Below are 18,310 nucleotides of genomic sequence, written 5' to 3'. Positions count from 1 at the left end.
CGTGCCGCCCGCTCAGCCGTGCCCGGGCGTCACGGAGCCGGCCCCGGGCCGAGCTCAGCCCCCGGGGCCGCGGCGGCCCCCTGCGCTCCGCCCTGGGCCCCGCGCTCCCCCGGGAGCACGAGCCCCCCGACCCTCTGCGGCCCGCGCCGACCTTGGCCACGCGCCCATCTTTGGCCCCGCTGCCATTTTGGTTGGGACCCCCCCCCCCCGCCATCTTGGGTGCGGCGGGTGCCTGTGCACGGGTGTCCTGACAGAGTGGGGGTGACTGCACAGAGCCCACGCGGGGCAGAGGGGCCCGCGCGGCGGCGCCCCGTGGGCTACGGCATCTACATTCTCGGCAGCCGCGGGCGAGCGCGGCGCGCACGGCCACGGAGCGGGCCCTCGACGGCCCCCGCCCTCGGCCGTCTCCGGAAATGCCCGAGCAGCTTTCGGCAAACTTCGGAACTCTTCGTGCGCCAATCAGGAGCACCCGAGCGGCTCGGGCCTGCGAACCCTTCGGAGGGCGTTCGGGCATTTCCGGAGATCTCCGTGAGCGCTTCGGCCTCCCCCGGAAGGCTGCGAGTATTTCCGTCCGCGGCCGAGGAGCGGCTGTTGGGCTGCCGGCCCGCGTGCGCGCGCCCTGAGCGGAAGTGCCGCCGGCGACGTCAGTTCCGGAGAGTGACGGAGCGGCGGGTCAGAGGCGGCAGGAAAATGGCGGCGCCTGAGGAGCGGGAGCTGACGGCGGAGCAGACCGAGAAGCTGCTGCAGTTCCAGGTGCCGCGCCGCGGCGCCCCGCGGGCAGGGCCGGGCCGCGCTGGCGTCCCGCGCCGCGGCGGCGGCGGCGGGGGCGCGGGGAGCCGCGGCGGAGCGGGGCTCTGTGGCGGCCGCCCCGCGGGAGGCGGCGGGGCCCCGCTTCTTTTGCCGCGTTAGGAGCGGAGCCTCGCATGGCTAACGCGGGAGGCGGGAAGCTGCTGGTGAATAAACCCCGTGCCCGCCGCAGCCGGGAAACTTATCGGTCTCTTCCAGCCGTTTTAATTATTTAGTCTGGGGAAAAAAAAAAATAAAGTCCTTGTTGCTGTTAGCGGGAAACCTGGCCTGGTGTGCGAGCAGAGCGGCCGGGGCTCTCTGCAGAACGCAGCTTCTCACAAAGCTGATCCTGACCCCCGAGGTTGAGTAAGAGCTGTTGGGGGAAGGCCAGTGGGGCTTGGAATGACCTAATCGCGCTATCTGCCGCACGGCAGCGCAGGCTGGGTGGCTTAACCTGTGTTTTGCCAAGTCTGTGGGCCTGTGCAGCAAATAATTCTTAAAAATAGTCAAATAATTCTTAAAAATGTGTTTTTGGTTGTTTGTTTTATTAGGGGGGATATTGTGTTGCAATCACAGCTGAAATAGTTTGAGCTGCCCAGTGGAAGGTAATTAAACTGTTGCTGACCTATGAAAACTGTGGTCAGGTGTTCTGTGTTTGTTTGCAAATTGCAGGGCATTGCATGAAGCTTCTTCATTGTTTTTCTTTTTTCCTCTCCAACAAACAGGTTTCTTTTTCAAGGGGGCTTTGTCTAGTTTTATTTCCTCATGCTTGTCTGAGGCACAGGCTTCCCCCGCCCTGCCTCCTCTATCTCAATACAACTTAACTGTAGAATTATGGAGCTTAAAGGGTTTTCAGAAGCATCCAGTCCTGCCTCCTGCTGCTGAGATAGGAGCAGGTGTTCCTGGTCATTCCAGACACCTATTTGCCTAATCTTTGTGTTTGACGCCTCTGAACAAGGGGATTCAACAACCTTCTGAAGTAATGAGCACCACAGTGTTTCTGTGTGGTTAACCTTTTGCTGATATCCCATCTAAACCTGTACTGCAATGTAAGCTGATTGGGCGGCCTTAATTTATAGAGAAATCTTTATGAAGAGCACTAGCAATTACTTCCCAAGTGCCACTGTTTCCTTGGTAAGTGTATGAGGTTTAAGAGACTGACTTGTACCACTTAATATTGTTAATGTTTGTGTAAAAATCAACCTTGGGGCCTGTTTTCCTCAGTGCAGGGTGTCACAATATTTGATCTTCTGCCCTGTCTGGACAGATAGGGCCAGCTGCACTCATTGAATTCACAGCTGCTATTTTCAAAGCCCTGTGGGCAGCAGTGGAACTGTAAGGAATGATGTCCATTTCCTCCTAATACTACCTGGTGCTGCTGTGAGCAGCAGTCTGGGGTGCTGGGCTCTTTGAAGGGAGAAGGATTCAAAAAAGGGGTTCGGTCCAGCTTTGCTATGAGTTCTGTTTTGAAATGGAAGGCAGAGGATGAGGGAGAAGCATGTGGCCCTGCTTGCTGCTCTGGAACAGGCAAGTAAATCAGTTCATCTGGAGCAGTATTTGTTTCCTTACCTATCTGAGTAACTGCATTTTTTTTTTAAATTGCCTGTGCTGTTTGGAGAAGACTTATGTCTTGCTAAAGTCATTTGTACATTGCAGCTATTGCAGAGTACACCTACAGTTAGGAAATTGCAGAGGTTTTGTGGATTTGCACTCTTTTGGCAGGGGGACTTTTTGTATGTTTGCAGGGGTTGCTTTCTACTTTCATTGCAGTGTGCAATGATAATAAATTTTTGCAGTGTTCCGTGATTAGAAAGCATTGTTTGCACAGAAGGCATACCACTACAATGTAAATAAAGCAGGAAAGTAGAATAGGAAGGAAGGGAGAGTAGATAACTAAGATGAGCAAAACAATAGCAGCAAGTCCTCAATAGCATTTCAGTTAAATGGAGAATGAAGCAGAAAAAGATGGAGCTAGAGCTGTAGATTGGCATTTACCCAGCAAATAACTGAAGATACCATCATCTTGACTGTTTGTTCTCTCTCTGCTGGAAATGACTGCCTCCTAGGTAGAGTTGTAGGTGCCTGTTGTCCTGTTCCTGGCCCAAGTTAGATAGGCTGCTGTGCAGTTTAAACCCATACTGGCCGTTAATCCTGCTGCTCTTTGCCTGCCGTATTTGGGAGTGCTCATATAAACAACTCAGCCGGCAGAACTCTGAGTGTGGCAGCTCTTCTGCTTCACAACTGACTGGAATAGGACTGTTACCTACCACCCTGGTGTGGTAGGATAATGTGGGGAGGATATGGAGAGATAATTGGGATAAGTATGGAATAAAAGCAACAAAAAGCACTCCTGCATGCTTTCAACCTCCCATTTACTGCTGAGACATTGCCTAATATAAATGAGTAAAAGCATTTGAATTTTTCATCTGACAAGGTTTGGCTGCCTGACATCTGTGGGGAGAAACTAGATGCAAATAGCTTGAAGCTGTGGAGATGTGATTTCGTTTGCGAGACAGAAGGAAGAGTAAAGCGGCTTTTGAATGATCTTGTTATTGATTTGTGCCTGTTATATTTGGGCTGATATCTACTGTAATTCGAGTATGCTAATCTAAAGCAATGCAGGGTTGTTTGCAAAGCGGGGAAAGAAGTTACCACCCTGATATCATTTCTAACTCAGCTGGCAAAAAAACAGAACACTTGAGGCAGAAAACACCTCTGGTTGAAAAAGGTTGGAAGAAACAAGACACTGCAAGCAGCTTTTTTGTGTAGTGCATTGCGTATCGATCAGAACGCGCATAAATGCATTTGCTGTAATGCTCTAAGAGAAACTCTGATGGTAAAGTGTGGGGTTTTTGTTTGCACACACCCTCCCTTCCTGAAGTCAAATGTTCTTTACCCTTGGAAACATAATTCTCTGGAATTTGGCAGTAGGCTTGGAATTCAGAACAGTGGCAGTTATAATTATGTGGATTTGCATCTTTTATGTAAATCTGTGTTTCAAAATATGCCTATATTTGAGAAGGGAGCACTTTTATAAGGCCAGTTTACAAACTTTGCCTGCTCGAGGGTTTTCCTTTGCCTTTTAAAATAGGAAATTACGCTTTTCACTATTTCAGTATTAAGAAGCCTTAAGCAATGTTCCAGAGGTGAGCAATAAAATGAATTATTTTAAAAAACTAGTTCCAATATGTTTTGGGAAGAGGCTTCACTTTGTAAGAATGGTATTTGAAAAAGCCATGCTGAATGTTTCTGGCTTATGTGCTTTTTCTGAAGATTGTTATCCATGGTGTTCAGTTTAGAAGTACATTTATTTGGAGGCTTACAGTTTAGAGCATGCTAGTTCACTGGTATCAGTGTTAATTTTTTCTGTCCAATGAGCTGAACTTTATCTTTTTATTTACTGAATCAGTGTAAGACATTTCCTGAGGCATGTAACTAGTGACCCACAGGGAGCAAGAAGCTGGTAGTTAGTGATCAGATTTGAAAAAGTTGTTCATTCCATTAACCTTAAAGGAAATTAAAACAAATGTTCATTTGTCCTGTGTTCAAATAATGCAATTGATAGAGTGGTCCTGAGACTTGCAAGAAATGCTGCAGCTTGGAAGATGGGAATGATATGTTGTTTCGATTTTCCAACCTGTTCCTGTGACTAAGGTGAGGTAGTAACTGAAGGTGCTGAGATAATGATGTAAAGTGGTTGCTGAGTGATAATAAACAGTATCTGTGTTTACCAGGAAGCATGATTTAAACTGACAGTTGAACTGTCTTCATGCTGCTCTTTATATTAACTCCACGTTTTTCTGAAAATGTCTATCAGACCATCTGGTAACTGCAGTGTTTCTATCTGGCATCTGGGGGGCTTTATTACATTTGCTGGGAGCAACTGTATCACAGGGCTAAGGAAAGTGTAAATTTAATTGTGCTGAAAAGTGCCACTGCGGAAATGTGTGAGATGTGACAAAAACTGTACCTGTCATTGTGTAAAGCCAGTCAAAACAGTGAAGTTGGCCGGTGTGTAGTCCATGTCTGTGAAGCTCAGCAGATCTTGCATTTAATGAGCACTAAATCTCCGCAGTATTTGCTTGTTGGTAGTTACGTAGCACTGGTACTTCAGCTTCTTTCTGACCTAAAATTGCTACTGCATTTTGCATAATTTATGAAGGAGAGAATGTTTGGTCATGAAGCCTTGTTAATAGCGCCTAGCAATAATTCTTACCTTTAGAGAAAAAGGTGTGAACGAGCTTCTGAATCATTGCAGACACCAACAGAATTTCTAGAGTATGAGAAACAGTGATCGGAAGACTTACAGTGCATGTATTTCAAAGATGTAAGACTCCATGATTAAACAAATCACAGATGTCTTTTAAAAGACAGCTTTTTCAGGAGGACAGTTCAGGGTTTTCCATAGAAGTTTGGGGTAAAAAAGATCAGGTAACAAAAATGGAGCTTTCTGCAGTGAAGCAAATCTTGTAAGATGCATAAGCCAAAATGAAACTGCTGTTAAGCTAAAGTATTCTGGCAGCAAAAGGTAAGCTCACTAAACTTCATGTCTTCCATGTAACTCGTTTGAAGTAGGGTGTTCCAGTGCAATGTATGCTGTAGGCTTGTTTTTTTTAATAAATACTGATGCCCCATTGGGCAGAAACTGAGTACATCTATTAAATGATGACAATCACTGCATTAGTCTCAGTAACACTTTGAAGAGTCCAGTTTGTGCTGCAAATGGGAGCAATGATTCTTGCCCAACGTGTGATGTTGAAAGAGACTTGATAAGGTGGGTAAAAAAACAAGAAGAGTTTAAAAGTAGCAGAATCTTCACTTGAGCCTGGCTGTTCAATAAGGTGTCCGTCCATGGTGTGACTTCCGAGTGGAAATACCATGGGAACATTTGGGTTGGAGGTGGGGAGTAGCTTGGGTGCATCCTTCTCCAGCAGAGAAATTAAAATCCCAATCTGGCATATTCTGAAATGGTTAGACAAAATTGGTCAGGACAGACTAAAGGCTTTTAAGTAAAGCAAGAAATTTGAGGGGAACTGACGGTAGCCAAAAGGGAATTGGAGTGCTAACAATGGACTGAAGCTAAAGGTGCAATTTAGGCTGCCCAAAAGGATTCATATCAAGCTAGCGCTGGGTTTATGGCAAGCTGTCCCCTGCAGAAAAGCAGCACTGTGTCGGATGGCAAGTGCAGGAAGCAAAGGTTCCCAGGTCTGCACCGAGCTCCTGCAATGCTCCGAACTTCATGTCCTGTGTAGAAGAGTCTGTAGAGGTGACAGCAGACCAGGCAAGGCTCTTGGGCAGGTTGGTTAACACAAGTGCTGCAGCACAGCAGCCTTTGCGTGTAGCTACCCCGTGGCATGAGTGACTCAAGGAAAACATCCACTTAATTTTGCAGTTCCGGTCCCTGAGCTACGGAGGGAGATGAACCCTCCTCTTCTGTCGTCAGAGCACATAGCTAGGGACAAATTCATGACCTCACAGATGTCTTGAGAGAAATCCATGAAGTCAGAACAAGAAGCCTTGTCTCTGGAGTTGCATTGTCACAAGTGACCTTGCTGGAGAAATTGTCATATTTTGGCAAGGCTCTTGCATCATTCTGGCAGCAAATCATGGGCGTATTGTTTCATTGAATCGCTTGTATTGGATGTGACAAATGATCCTATCATACCTTCTGCCATCTCTTATCCAGATTAAATCATTTCTGAAAATGTAGATGTTTTCTTGGCTTTCTGCTTCTCATTGAAGGGGGTAAAAGAAAACCCTTGTTTTACTACTTTGTATTTCAAAATAAAACTAGGGGTAGCATTTGTTCTGCTACCATCAAAGTTGCTAGTGTTGTTAATGGTGTCACCTGTGATCAATATAACTTTCCCTGACTGGTTCAAATGTCTGTTGTTAAAAGGTTAGCAGCAACCCATTTGTGGCTTTATTCTTTCCCATAAAAGTGTGTGCTTAGGCTTTGTGGTGATGGGTGCAATATGCAATCCTGAAATATCTGCTGAAAGACCGGACAATGAGTGGTGCTGAGAGAGATGTATTTCTTTGGCACAGTGACAGGAATGTTCCTATTGGCAAAGATTTGTCTCCATTTAAGAGATGCTGACTTGGCATCATAACATAACAAATACTCTCTGATATTCTCTCTCATATGAAGCTCCGATGGTAGAGAGTTAAATTTGCCATTCCAAATGTTTATTTGAGAGCACGGAGGCTCTGAGGTCTATGGGTGGGTTTGGGTTATGTTTCCTGTTAAAGGTCCTCCCTGGTTTAGGTTGGACTTCTTGCTATACAGCATCTTCTGTGAACCTGCGAGGCTGTATCTTTAGCACTGCTTGGCTGCTTTTATTCTTAATCTCTATTCATACTTGCAGTGAATGAAGTAATGATCTCTACAATTTCAGAAATGTTTTGCCTGGGTTTTTGAGGGGAGAGCTTTGAGGTGGCATTTGAGTGGCCCACCTGTCATGCCCTCACAGAGAGGAAATCATGGGTGGTATCACCTGGATGGCTGCCTTGACTGGTCTGAATGCAATCCTAGTTGCAGACCTCACACGCTGAAGATGGACTAACGTTAGAGTGCAAAGGCCTGTTTGAATTCAGCCACTTCTCTCTGTGTTTATGGATTTGGGTTGGCTCAGGTACAGTAGCTCCAGCTGTTCTGCTCTGAACTAAGAGCAGAGAGCTTAAGAAGCAGAGCAGCTTTCTAAACACTGTATTGCAATAACTCCTCTCTGTGCTCAAGTGCTGCAAGGAGCTGTAAGAATATAGCACTTTTCTGGCATTCACTCTTATCTCCTTCTTTAGGACTTGACTGGCATAGAATCCATGGACCAATGTCGTCACACTTTGGAGCAGCACAACTGGAACATAGAGGTATCGTTTAAAAATGAGGCTTTTGGCTGTTGCCAAATACCTGGATTAAACTGGGGAATGGGAAGGGAAAGTATTTAAGGCTGTGAACAGTTGCTTGGTTGACACAGTATTTGAGTTCTCATGGTATGTATGTGCAGAGTGCGTTGAAAAAGTTTTTTTCAATATAGAAATGAGTGTTTATGTTTACAGGGGGTTGTAATGAGCTGTGCTTATCTGGAGCTTTGGGTCTGTGAGCAGTTAATATCTACTGTTAGTGCATGCAAAGAAGTTTTCTGCCATCCTTAGCTGTCTGAAATTGTTCCTTTGCCTTTTCTTGCACCGTAGGCAGCTGTACAGGACCGACTGAATGAACAAGAGGGCGTCCCAAGTGTCTTCAATCCCCCTCCATCTCGGCCATTGCAAGTCAATACAGCCGACCACAGGATCTACAGCTATGTTGTCTCAAGGCCGCAGCCAAGGGCAAGTTATCTTACAGTGGATTTTGTCATGTTCCTGGGACAAATTCTGTGAGCAACAAAACCTACCAGCAGGGAAACAAACTGCTTCCTTCATAAGCAGTTATCTTCTTTCTCAGTGTTTTTATCATCCTGAAAACAGCGTAGGACTGTTCCTTCAGCCTCTTACTGCTTTGGATATTTTCTCCCATGTGCAATTTGTAATCTATGACTTCTTTTGTCATATATATTTTTGCTGCACTGTAGTGAGTTGTTGATCATTTCAGATGTAAAAAGGGCTGTCCCCTCCTTATTGCAGAGCTATAATATTTTTTTTCCTGTTTAAACCTCTGAAGAGCTGTTATTTTTATGGCAGAATAATATATGTTAGCTTCAGTACAGGATGAACTACTTGCATTAACATTTCACGAACAAATTTTCACGACTCCCTGTAAGACTCAGTGCTATTAATTCCATTGTACAGTTAAGATCAGAACAGAGAACAAAACATTGCTCTTTAAAGTAGCCAGTGATGCCAATTCTCAAAAATATTGTGTGAAATCTTAGAGTGTATCAGTAATTTAGGTTTGATTTGACTTGTCCAAAATGGTGACATATTATTGAAGGCTCTTTGTGATGGTGGGCTAGAGGACTAATTGTGTTTACTGGTGAATGCACTTGCTTTAGCAGGTTTGTTTCTGGAGTAGAAACTGTTCTAATTCTTTGCTTGTAATTGCAGGGTCTATTAGGATGGGGTTACTACTTGATAATGCTTCCATTCCGATTTACTTATTACACATTACTTGATATATTTAGGTAAGTATCCTATGGCTGTGTGTGTTGTCTCTTTTGTATTGATTGCATGAAGGCACAATCTAGCTTAGTCTACTGTATTTCTGTCACTTGGATCTCTGAGTCTAAATGACACTTCTGTTTTTCCTTACGTATGCTCTTGTGGCTTTATGTTGCCTTGTGAAGTTCCTGCACTGTTTAGTAAGAGGTGAATCTATTATGACTCTGAGGAAAAATCTATTATGGCTCTAAATATTGTAAATACAGCTCCTGTAACTGGAATTCTAAGGGAACACGTCTTTACAGTTTGTGAATGCCAGACAAAGGGGCTAGTAAAAGCAGTATGAATTTTGTGAATACTCTTGAGAGGCACAGCCTGGTCAGAACCTTGTGTCATTTGGCCATGTGCTCTGTTAACTTGTTCTAGTGCTTGCTGTAGCATAGAGAAGAGACAAAAAAAAAAAAAAGAGAAGGCGGGGAGGAGGAAGAAAAATGTATAGTATTTTACTTGGCAAAACTTAAATTGTACATACATCTCCTTTTTCCCCTTTTTGGTGTATTTTGCATCTTCCGCCTTTATTGCCCAGAAGGGCTAGTTCGTCTTGCCTCCGTATATAATTCATAGGGAGAAAAGGGAAAATTGAAAGGCGTGAGTCTCCAGCAGTCCTGCCATCTGCATTATCTTGGCAGTTCTTCTTAAAGGCTTTTCCAAAGTTCAGTATAACCATTTTTGTACATAAAGCAAACCAAGGCTGATACCTGCCTTACAATGATAGTTTTTCAGTATTATGAGAACAGCTTTTTCTTACCACTCACTTGGTTCCTAAAGTAAAATCCTTATCCTGCTGCTCTTCACACGCTAGAATTGTCTGAAAGCAGAAATGCAGTTGTCAAAGTTGATCTGGACAGAACTCTGGCTTTTAACAGCAATCTTTGACGAATTTCTTCAAACCCCATTGTTGATGTGGCCTATGTCTAGTGCTTCAGAAGCTGAAACTGCTAATCACACAGTTGTATTCAGAGAATGGCAGATACTTGTTGAGGTCTGACATAAGATATGTGACTGGTTTTCTCTAGCAGCAGTATCAGTTTGGAGCAGGTGGCAGTTTAGGTTGTAATTGCCAAAGTTTGAGACTCGGCTTTGACTTTTTTTCTCCTGGTTAATGCCAGTGACTATTTACAGAAAAGAAAACAATGTTCTTCAGAAAGTATAGCAAGCAGAATTTGCAATGTCCTTTGCTTCCTTCCTAGGTTTGCTCTGCGTTTTATACGCCCCGATCCTCGTAGTCGGGTCACTGACCCAGTGGGTGACATTGTTTCGTTTATTCATATGTTTGAGGAAAAATATGGGAGGATACACCCTGTCTTCTACCAGGGAACTTACAGTCAGGTCAGTGTCACATGTTGGCGCGTAGATATTGATGAGGTGGAGAGTGGGAATTCTGCCAAATGGTATCAGGGCCTACATGGCAAAACTACTTTTAATCAAAAAGCCCAGTGTTTGTCTCCCAACTCTGTAACAGGGTATTGGAGATCTAGTGAACAAGAGTATCAGAAAACCAGTGTCTGCCAGGCTTGATGCCATGCCAAGCCTACAAAGTTGGAAAGCAGAACTGCTCTGACTGTTCCTCGACCGTCTGTGTGGCTCTGTAGCCAGCAGCTATTCTTTGCAGTCCTGCCTTTGTTTTTCTACACCGCCGTGGTGTGCCAAAGTCTGTCCTGTTCACCAGCCCTGAATTGACAGCCAGGGCTTGTGTTGTAAAGCAGCTCCAGAATTTGGCCCAGGACCTCAAAATTTAAAGTGAGAGTCACTAAGGAAATTAAGGGAGGTGAGGACCCCATATGCTAGATGTGGTTGAGGCTGTTTTCTATAAAAGAGGGACATCCCAATAGGAACCGCCTCTTCTGCAGCTTCTTTCAGCGTAGCCAAGAGAAGGGCCCCTTGCAGCGCAGCCTGGCAGGCCGCTGGGTCGGCGCAACTCCTCGAACGCCAGGGAAGAATGTGGAGTCTGTGTCTGTTCTGTGCTCCGCAGTCCTTGCCACCTCCACAACTGTCTTGCCTGGAATCTAGACTTGAATCACCACGGAATGATTAGGCTACCAAAACTCAGTGACAGTGAAACAGGGAGCCTATTGTACACGTTTTACAGTCTTGTTAACAAATGTTCTTGGGTGGATGGAATTTAGAGATTGTAGATATGAGGGGAGGGGTGGGGGGAAGATGTTTTGTCCAGGCCTGTAGTATTATTAAGTTGACTTTCTTTGTGTGAAAACTGCATGCTGTATAGGGTAGAGTAGAAACTTAAGTCTTGCCTGTTGCGAGTCTGAGGGATCAAGGAGTGTTCATGCTGCCAAGCTGGGTCGGGGGAGGGAGTGGGGGGCACGATCCAGCTGTACAGGTGTGTACTTACCTTTGATCAGAATTCAGCATTCTGCAAAGGCACGGTCTGAAAGGAGCATTGAAGGTTGTTATTGGGGCAGTCCTGAGTGAGGGTTTAGCCGGAAGACTTCTCCATTGCCGTTTCCTTAAAACAACGTTATTGGCAGAGTAGTGTCCTGGGCAAATACCACAGTGCTGCGTTGTGCAAGGCTTGTGTGTGCCCTTTGCCTGAAGGCCTCCCAGCTTTACCTTCTCTGCTCTTATGCCCAAGGCACTGAACGATGCGAAGCGGGAGCTGCGCTTCCTGTTGGTTTATCTTCATGGAGATGACCACCAAGATACAGATGAATTCTGCCGGTAGGTTTGAGAGCGACATCCTAAATAGTTAGAGTTCCCATTTCATGTTAAATGCAGCTTCATTCACGCTGTCTCTTGCCCTCTAGCAATACCCTGTGCATACCCGAGGTGATCACGCTCATAAACACAAGGATGCTCTTCTGGGCTTGCTCAACCAATAAACCAGAGGGCTACAGAGGTGAGTGTGGTGTAGTCCTGCCTGGACTTGGTTGCCTTGATTTCTGTCTCTGAAACAGGCCAAATGCTGCTCGATGACTTATGTTTGGAATACTGTGGCTTCTGTCAAAGCAGGCAATGGATTGCAGGATTGCTTGGGAAGATATCTGGGGTTTGAGATCTCAGGCTGTTTGGGATCCTCAGGAAATATACATGCTTTTAAGTTCAACTGTTCCATATGTTTCTGGGCACTGCTGGCTGATTACTGTTTGCAGACATTCAAGCCCATTTCAGTATTTTTTAATGGGAATTGATGGATTTGTACCAAGAACTAAACTGAGTGCAGAAAATATGTAAGTAGCAGTGCCCATAACAGTGGTTTATATTATGCCTGAGGTTAGAAGTGACTTGTTAGGTGTGTTCTTCCCTCCTCTGTCATCTTTACACCCAGTTTTCCTGTCTCTTGGAAGACTTGGCCTTCCAAGTGTTTACAGTGGGGTTTTGCTGCAGGTGGAGACTCTTTCCACAGTTCTGTTCTGTGCCACTTGTGACCTTTCCTGGCTTATGTGAACAGAGGTTTGTAGTTCTCATGTTAAATCTGGATCGTTCCTGGTTTCATAGTTCAGCTGCCAGCTATCAGCGTATAGAAAGAATGTCTTTCTAAATGGGTATTTTTACTCACTACTGTTTGAAATTGCTGCAAAACTTTGGATTCTTAGCTTAAAGAACTGGACAGGAAGAGATCTTGACCTTTGGTCTGTGAGATGCTCAGCTCTAGTTTGGAAGGCTCTGCTGGTGTGACTGCTCTGTGACATGGTGTGTGTTTTGAGGAGGAGGCAGTCAGCTACAGGCAGGGTCTGCAGACTGTTAGTCATTAAGGAACAATAATTTAAAAGCCCCTTATCTCCGTTCCCTGTCTTAAGACAGTCCAACCTCTCTGCAGTGCCCAGTGTGGGGATTCTGCCATCCTCCCTGTGACAGTGGCTTCCAGTGTCCAGCAATTCTTAACGTTAACAAGTGCTTCCATGCATTTAGCCCAGGTTGCTCTTTTCAGTTCAAACCCATGGCTCCTTGTCCCATTCTGAATGGATATTTAAAACAATCTACTTTCTGCTTTAAATAGAGAAACTCTGGGTATCTGAAGATTTATCTGAAGATAACTGAAGATTTATTTCCCCTCTGTCATGCTCCAAGCCACTTTATTGCAAGTGCATAGGCTTTAGTCTAACATCATGGAACCTGAGGCGTTTCCTGCCTTGAAAAAAAATGGCTGTAGAAAACACTTTTCCAGGCCCTTAGTGATGGAATAGTGTTTTTCTGGTCTTGGTGATCCTTCAGGAAGGGCTGGTTATGATGATGGTTGTGTCCATCTCCCAGTGTCCCAGGCTCTGCGAGAGAACACGTACCCCTTCCTGGCGGTGATCATGCTGAAGGATCGCAGGATGACGGTGGTTGGGCGGCTAGAAGGCCTCATCCAGGCTGATGACCTCGTTAATCAGCTCACGTTCATCATGGATGCCAACCAGACGTACCTGGTGTCGGAGCGCCTGGAAAGGTATGGCGGGACCTGCGCTCCGGACAGGCTCCGCGCTATCCCCTCCTCTCTCCAGACCCACCATAGGTGGGCAGGGGTCACCCGTCTCCTGTGCTGTGACACAGCCCGTGGCAGCCACTCTTCACAGCGGGAGCATCGCTGTGCACAGCGCTGTATTCAGGACTGGAAAGTCGGGATGCCTTAATGCCTTCTCCTTTTCTGTTGCAATCTCTGTGAGGAGGAGTTCCAATAATGCAGTTTTTGATGCTTATGGCTTCCAAAATGCACAAAGAATTATCAGAAGGAGATAAACCCATGAACATGCAAGACACATTCTAAACACGACTCACGGTTGTTGCCTTCTCACCCAGTGCAGCTTCACTGAGGTCTTTGTGCTCAGACTCTTTCCCTTCAACTAAAGCTTTCTGAGGGCCGGGGACTGTAGAGAATGAGTCTGCCCTTTAGGGAAGTGTGGCGCTCTGCACTCGGAGGAGCTACCTGATGTGCACACTCGTGTGTGAGGCTACGTGCTTGAGCTGCATCCTCAGGTCTCCCACCAGTCTCCCTTGTATTAACAGCTTCTGGCCCTGCTAGTCCTAACCACTCCCTGCTCTGTTACAGGGAAGAGAGGAATCAAACCCAGGTCCTGAGGCAGCAGCAGGATGAGGCGTATCTGGCATCCTTGCGTGCAGACCAGGAAAAGGAGCGCAAGAAGAAGGAGGAACGGGAGAGGAAGAAGAAGAAGGAGGAGGAAGTGCAGCAGCAAAAACTAGCAGAGGAAAGACGGCGGCAGGTGAGGGGGAATCGGCAGCGCCAGAGAAGCTGCTGTGTTGTGTTGGATGCTCGTGGCATGTGGGAGTAGCGCCTGCAGTAGAGCTTTCCGGTCAGACTGGAGTTGCTAGTCCTGTTTGGGGCTTGCCCATCTTCCTCCAGGTCTTCCGGAGCAGCTGTGTTGCATGGGATAAGCACAAATAGCCTTCAGTGCATTCCCATTACTCCCACTCCCTTATTGCAGACGCTGCAAGAGGAGAAGGAGCGGAAATCCGAATGCCTTCCTCCTGAGCCGCATCCCGATGACCCGGAGAGCGTCAAGATCATTTTCAAGCTGCCTAATGATTCCAGAGTGGAGCGGCGATTCCATTTCACACAGTCATTGACGGTGAGCTCGGGGCAGAGCTGATGGGCTTCCCAAACAGGATAGGAAAGACACAGGAGGTTGTCCAGGTGGCTCAGAAAAGCTTTGGCTCTGTTGGGCTTGGCCCAACAGTGACCTTTGCCCTGGAGCCTTAGCAGGCAGGTTCCTCCTTGGGTAAGGCAGGGGTGTCTTTGTCTTTGGGCCAGGTTCCAGCAACGTAAAGAGAGGAAAGACTAGAGCAGGGGGTGAGGGAATGCAGGAAACTTAGTGTCATTCCAGAAAGGTTTGGAATTCTGTTACTTTCTGTTAAACAGAGGTATGGGAAAGGCAAAACTTGTGCATGGTACCAAATGTCCTGTGGCAAGGCCTGTTTCATGCATGCTAAGAAAATGCATCTGTAATGCAGGGATGGTACAAATTGTGCCTTGCAGCACGGTGAATGCAGTCTAGCTGCTTCGTTGCTCCCTCAGCTGGTAGTTATTTCTGTGCTTCCCTCCCAGGTCATACACGACTTCTTGTTCTCCTTGAAAGAGAGCCCTGAAAAGTTCCAGATCGAGGCCAACTTCCCTCGCCGCGTCCTGCCCTGCCTCCCCACAGAGGAGTGGCCCAACCCTCCCACGCTGCAGGAGGCCGGACTCAGCCACACGGAAGTCCTCTTTGTGCAGGACCTTACGGACGATTGACACTTTTCCAGAACACACAAATGGAAAGAGAAATTCATATTATTATTATAATACAATATTTTTTTTAAAAAGACTGCGTACAACCAAGGGATCAGAGACCACGTCGCCTGTGGCAGCCGCGCTGCGGGGGTGCCCTGGCGAGAGGAAGCGTGTGCATGTGCACAGGCTCCCGTGGCCATGCACACAGCCATCCCCTGCACTCGGAGGGCAGGCAGGGAGGGGAGCTGGTGCTGCCCCTCCGCCCTCCCTGGGGAGCAACAGGAATGGCAGCTCTCCGTAAATATTGCTTTTATTGACGATAATAATAAAACTCCGACACCCTGACATCTTGTGAAGATTTGATGCTCTGCTGCTCCTGAGAGCCAGCCAGAAGACTGGGCAGCTGAATGTGCTGGGAGTGGGGCAGGAGGGAGGGCTGGACAGAATGTTTTCAGCTTCTCTCTGTATAAATACCTTTCTTTTAATATTTTTTTTCTTGCTTTGTAATGACCAAAGGAGAATGGGGTTGACGATAGTATTAATTTTTTTTGATAAAGAGCTGGTTCAATTCTTACCCGTGTGGGACCTTGCCCAGGGTTCTTAGCCTGCGTAGTGTAATAAACTCTGCCTCTAGCATGTCTGGACAAATGCTTTTTGGCTGTGCCACGTGCCGTGGTGCTGCCCCACTGACACCGCGCGTGGCTTTCAGCTGCTCGGGCTCTACAGCCAGTCCTTGTTCCAGTAGGGTGCTAAAATGTTTAACCTGGGGCCTGCATTGGGGCTGACACCTTGAGTTGGTTAGTGGGGGCCAGCGGAGAGCTCTGGGAGCAAGAGAAACATGAAGCGTTTCTCCAGAGGGGGAGTGGGGGCTGCTTCTGTGCCCGGGATAGGAATTCCAGGGCGTTGGGAAAGAAGTGAGGTGCCCTTTCTTTGCTGTGTGCAACTGTGGCTGAGCTAACCCTTATATTTTATATGTGGATATGTATAACCCTTAGTTATATATAACAAGTTATAGTTTTATAAATTTTGTAGTTTAAAACTATAGCTGGGAAAAAAAAAAAGCAGGGAGAGGAGTGCTCATCCCATGAGCTGCTTAAGGCAAAGGGGCCTCCTCTGGGACCTGCTCGAGCTGGTTGTCCTGTGCTTGTGGAGCCCCTGGCCAAAGGGAGATTCCCCTGCCTTCCCTCTGCCTCACAGGAAAGGCTCATATCCCTTTTTGGATGGGGAATTAGGGTTGTTTCAGTTAGTGCATTGCACTTGGTTGTGTGAAGCACAAAGAGAAGAAAATCTAGGGGAGGGTGGGGAAAAAAAAAAAAGGAAAAAACACGAGGCTGGGAAAGCTGGAGGAAGCTTCCCTTTCCCGATGCGGGTCTTCCTTTCCCGATGCGGGTCTTCCTTTCCCGATGCGGGTCTTCCTTTCCCGATGCGGGTCTTCCTTTCCCGATGCGGGTCTTCCTTTCCCGATGCGGGTCTTCCTTTCCCGATGCGGGTCTTCCTTTCCCGATGCGGGTCTTCCTTTCCCGATGCGGGTCTTCCTTTCCCGGGGAGCTGCAGGGGCTGGGAAGGGGCCTGGGGCTGCAGGGGCCTGGTCCCTGCTGCAGAGGCCCTGCCTGGTGCTGCTGAGGTGCCTTGTGGACAGGGAGCGCAGGGGCACCGGCCCTGGCCCCGGCTGGCGATGGGTGGGATGGGATGGGCGCTGGAAAAGGATAGGGTGGCAGGGAAGGAGGCGGCCGTGGCGGGGGCGGCTCTGCTGGGCTTGTGCTGCAGGAGGGTGAGCAGAGCAGCTGGTGTCCTTGGGAAGAGCCCCTCGGTGTCCTCCTTCCCAGGGCCGGCCACCCTGACACCCACCTCATGGGCGAGCCCCGGGCACCCCAACGGATGTCCAGAACCGGACACCACCCCAAAGGATGCCCGGAATCGGACACCGTCCCGCGAGCATCCGGCTGCCCCGGCCCCTTCCCGGCCCCGCACACAGAGGCGGCACAGCGCGCTGGTATACATCATACATTTATTAGTGAATATCCCTCTCAAAATCAGCCACGACATTAAAAAAAATAATGATTGCACTACTTGGTCAAGCAGAACTAGCAACTTTCATTTTAAAAAAAGTACAAATCTGTTAAAAATTTCAATCAGTATAATACACATATATATAATACAACATACTAGTTATGTTAAATGCTACAAAACCAATATGATTCCAATGGAATGGAAAAAAAAAACAAACACTTTTAGAGCTTTAAGAACCTTTTTTTTTTTTTTCTATATATTAGCCTTTTTTCAAATACATACATGGGAAAAATGAGGTAACTGTAAAATGTGCAAGTAACAGAGCAAAAAAAATTATATATATATATTTATATATATATATATATATATATAAAAACTTTCTAACACAGAACACACGTCCTAGCACCTTCCGGGGACCCGCGGGGACCGCGGCGTTCCCACCGGAGGGCCCGGGGACTGGTATAATAGAACAGTAAACAGTCCACTATCCCACCACAGGAAATCATTGGTAAACAGTGGTATCTACAGCGCAGTCAGCAATCACAAACACCCTAAATAATTGTTTTTTAGTAATTTTTTTTTTGTATTTTATTTTTAAATGATACTTTTTAGCTGCTCATTGGAATAAATTCTGCAGCACACGAGCTGTGAGCTTTCGAGTCGCCGTCGAAGGACCGTAAGGCTTTCCTGGCTCCCTGGGCACCGCGGGGGCGGGAGGGGAGGAGGGGGCGTCTCCGGGGGCGCGGGGACTCCTTTGGTTCCGTGTCACTGAGCGAGGGCTGGGGAGCGGGCCGAGGTCCGGCCCGAGGGCACCGAGCCCAGCGGTGCCGGCGGCCGCCCGGCGGCGAGGCCGCCCCGCGGCGCTTCACGTGGAGGGCGGCCGCCCGATTGGCTGGGAAACGGAGGCGAGGGGGAGCCACCCAATAAAAAAAAGCGTGGCACGCGCCGTCCCCCGCGCCCCATTGGCTGGGCGGCCGCCGGCGCCAGCCAACGGGCACGCGGGAAGAGGCGCGCCCATTGGCAGACAGGGTGCCGGGCTCCTCCGCCAATCGGCAGCGGACACGCCTTGGCGGCCCCGTGATCGGCACCCCCTGCGGACCAATGCGGGAGGCGGGGGTAATCACCGGCCCGCCCACGCACGTGCAGCGCCTCGCGCCCGGCATGGCGGCCGCCCCCCCCACGCGCCGGCGCCCC

At 47.7% G+C, this 18,310-nt stretch overlaps 1 protein-coding gene across 1 annotated transcript; it reads left to right on the top strand.

Annotated features, from left to right (window-relative positions):
* The first annotated feature begins 658 nt into the window (after window positions 1-658).
* FAF2 (Fas associated factor family member 2) lies at window positions 659-15,634 on the top strand. Its single transcript, XM_026047592.1, has 11 exons — window positions 659-753; window positions 7,588-7,656; window positions 7,981-8,115; window positions 8,830-8,906; window positions 10,134-10,272; window positions 11,534-11,619; window positions 11,706-11,797; window positions 13,153-13,330; window positions 13,931-14,102; window positions 14,325-14,468; window positions 14,945-15,634. Exons 1-11 carry the CDS (start codon window positions 691-693, stop codon window positions 15,125-15,127), a joined length of 1,338 nt encoding a protein of 445 aa, XP_025903377.1. The 5' UTR covers window positions 659-690; the 3' UTR covers window positions 15,128-15,634.
* Window positions 15,635-18,310: the final 2,676 nt, after the last annotated feature.

The sequence above is a fragment of the Nothoprocta perdicaria genome, unplaced genomic scaffold (assembly GCF_003342845.1).
Source record: "Nothoprocta perdicaria isolate Ctin4 unplaced genomic scaffold, notPer1 scaffold_5, whole genome shotgun sequence".
Taxonomy (NCBI): domain Eukaryota; kingdom Metazoa; phylum Chordata; class Aves; order Tinamiformes; family Tinamidae; genus Nothoprocta; species Nothoprocta perdicaria.
This window is presented reverse-complemented; position numbering and strand designations above follow the sequence as displayed.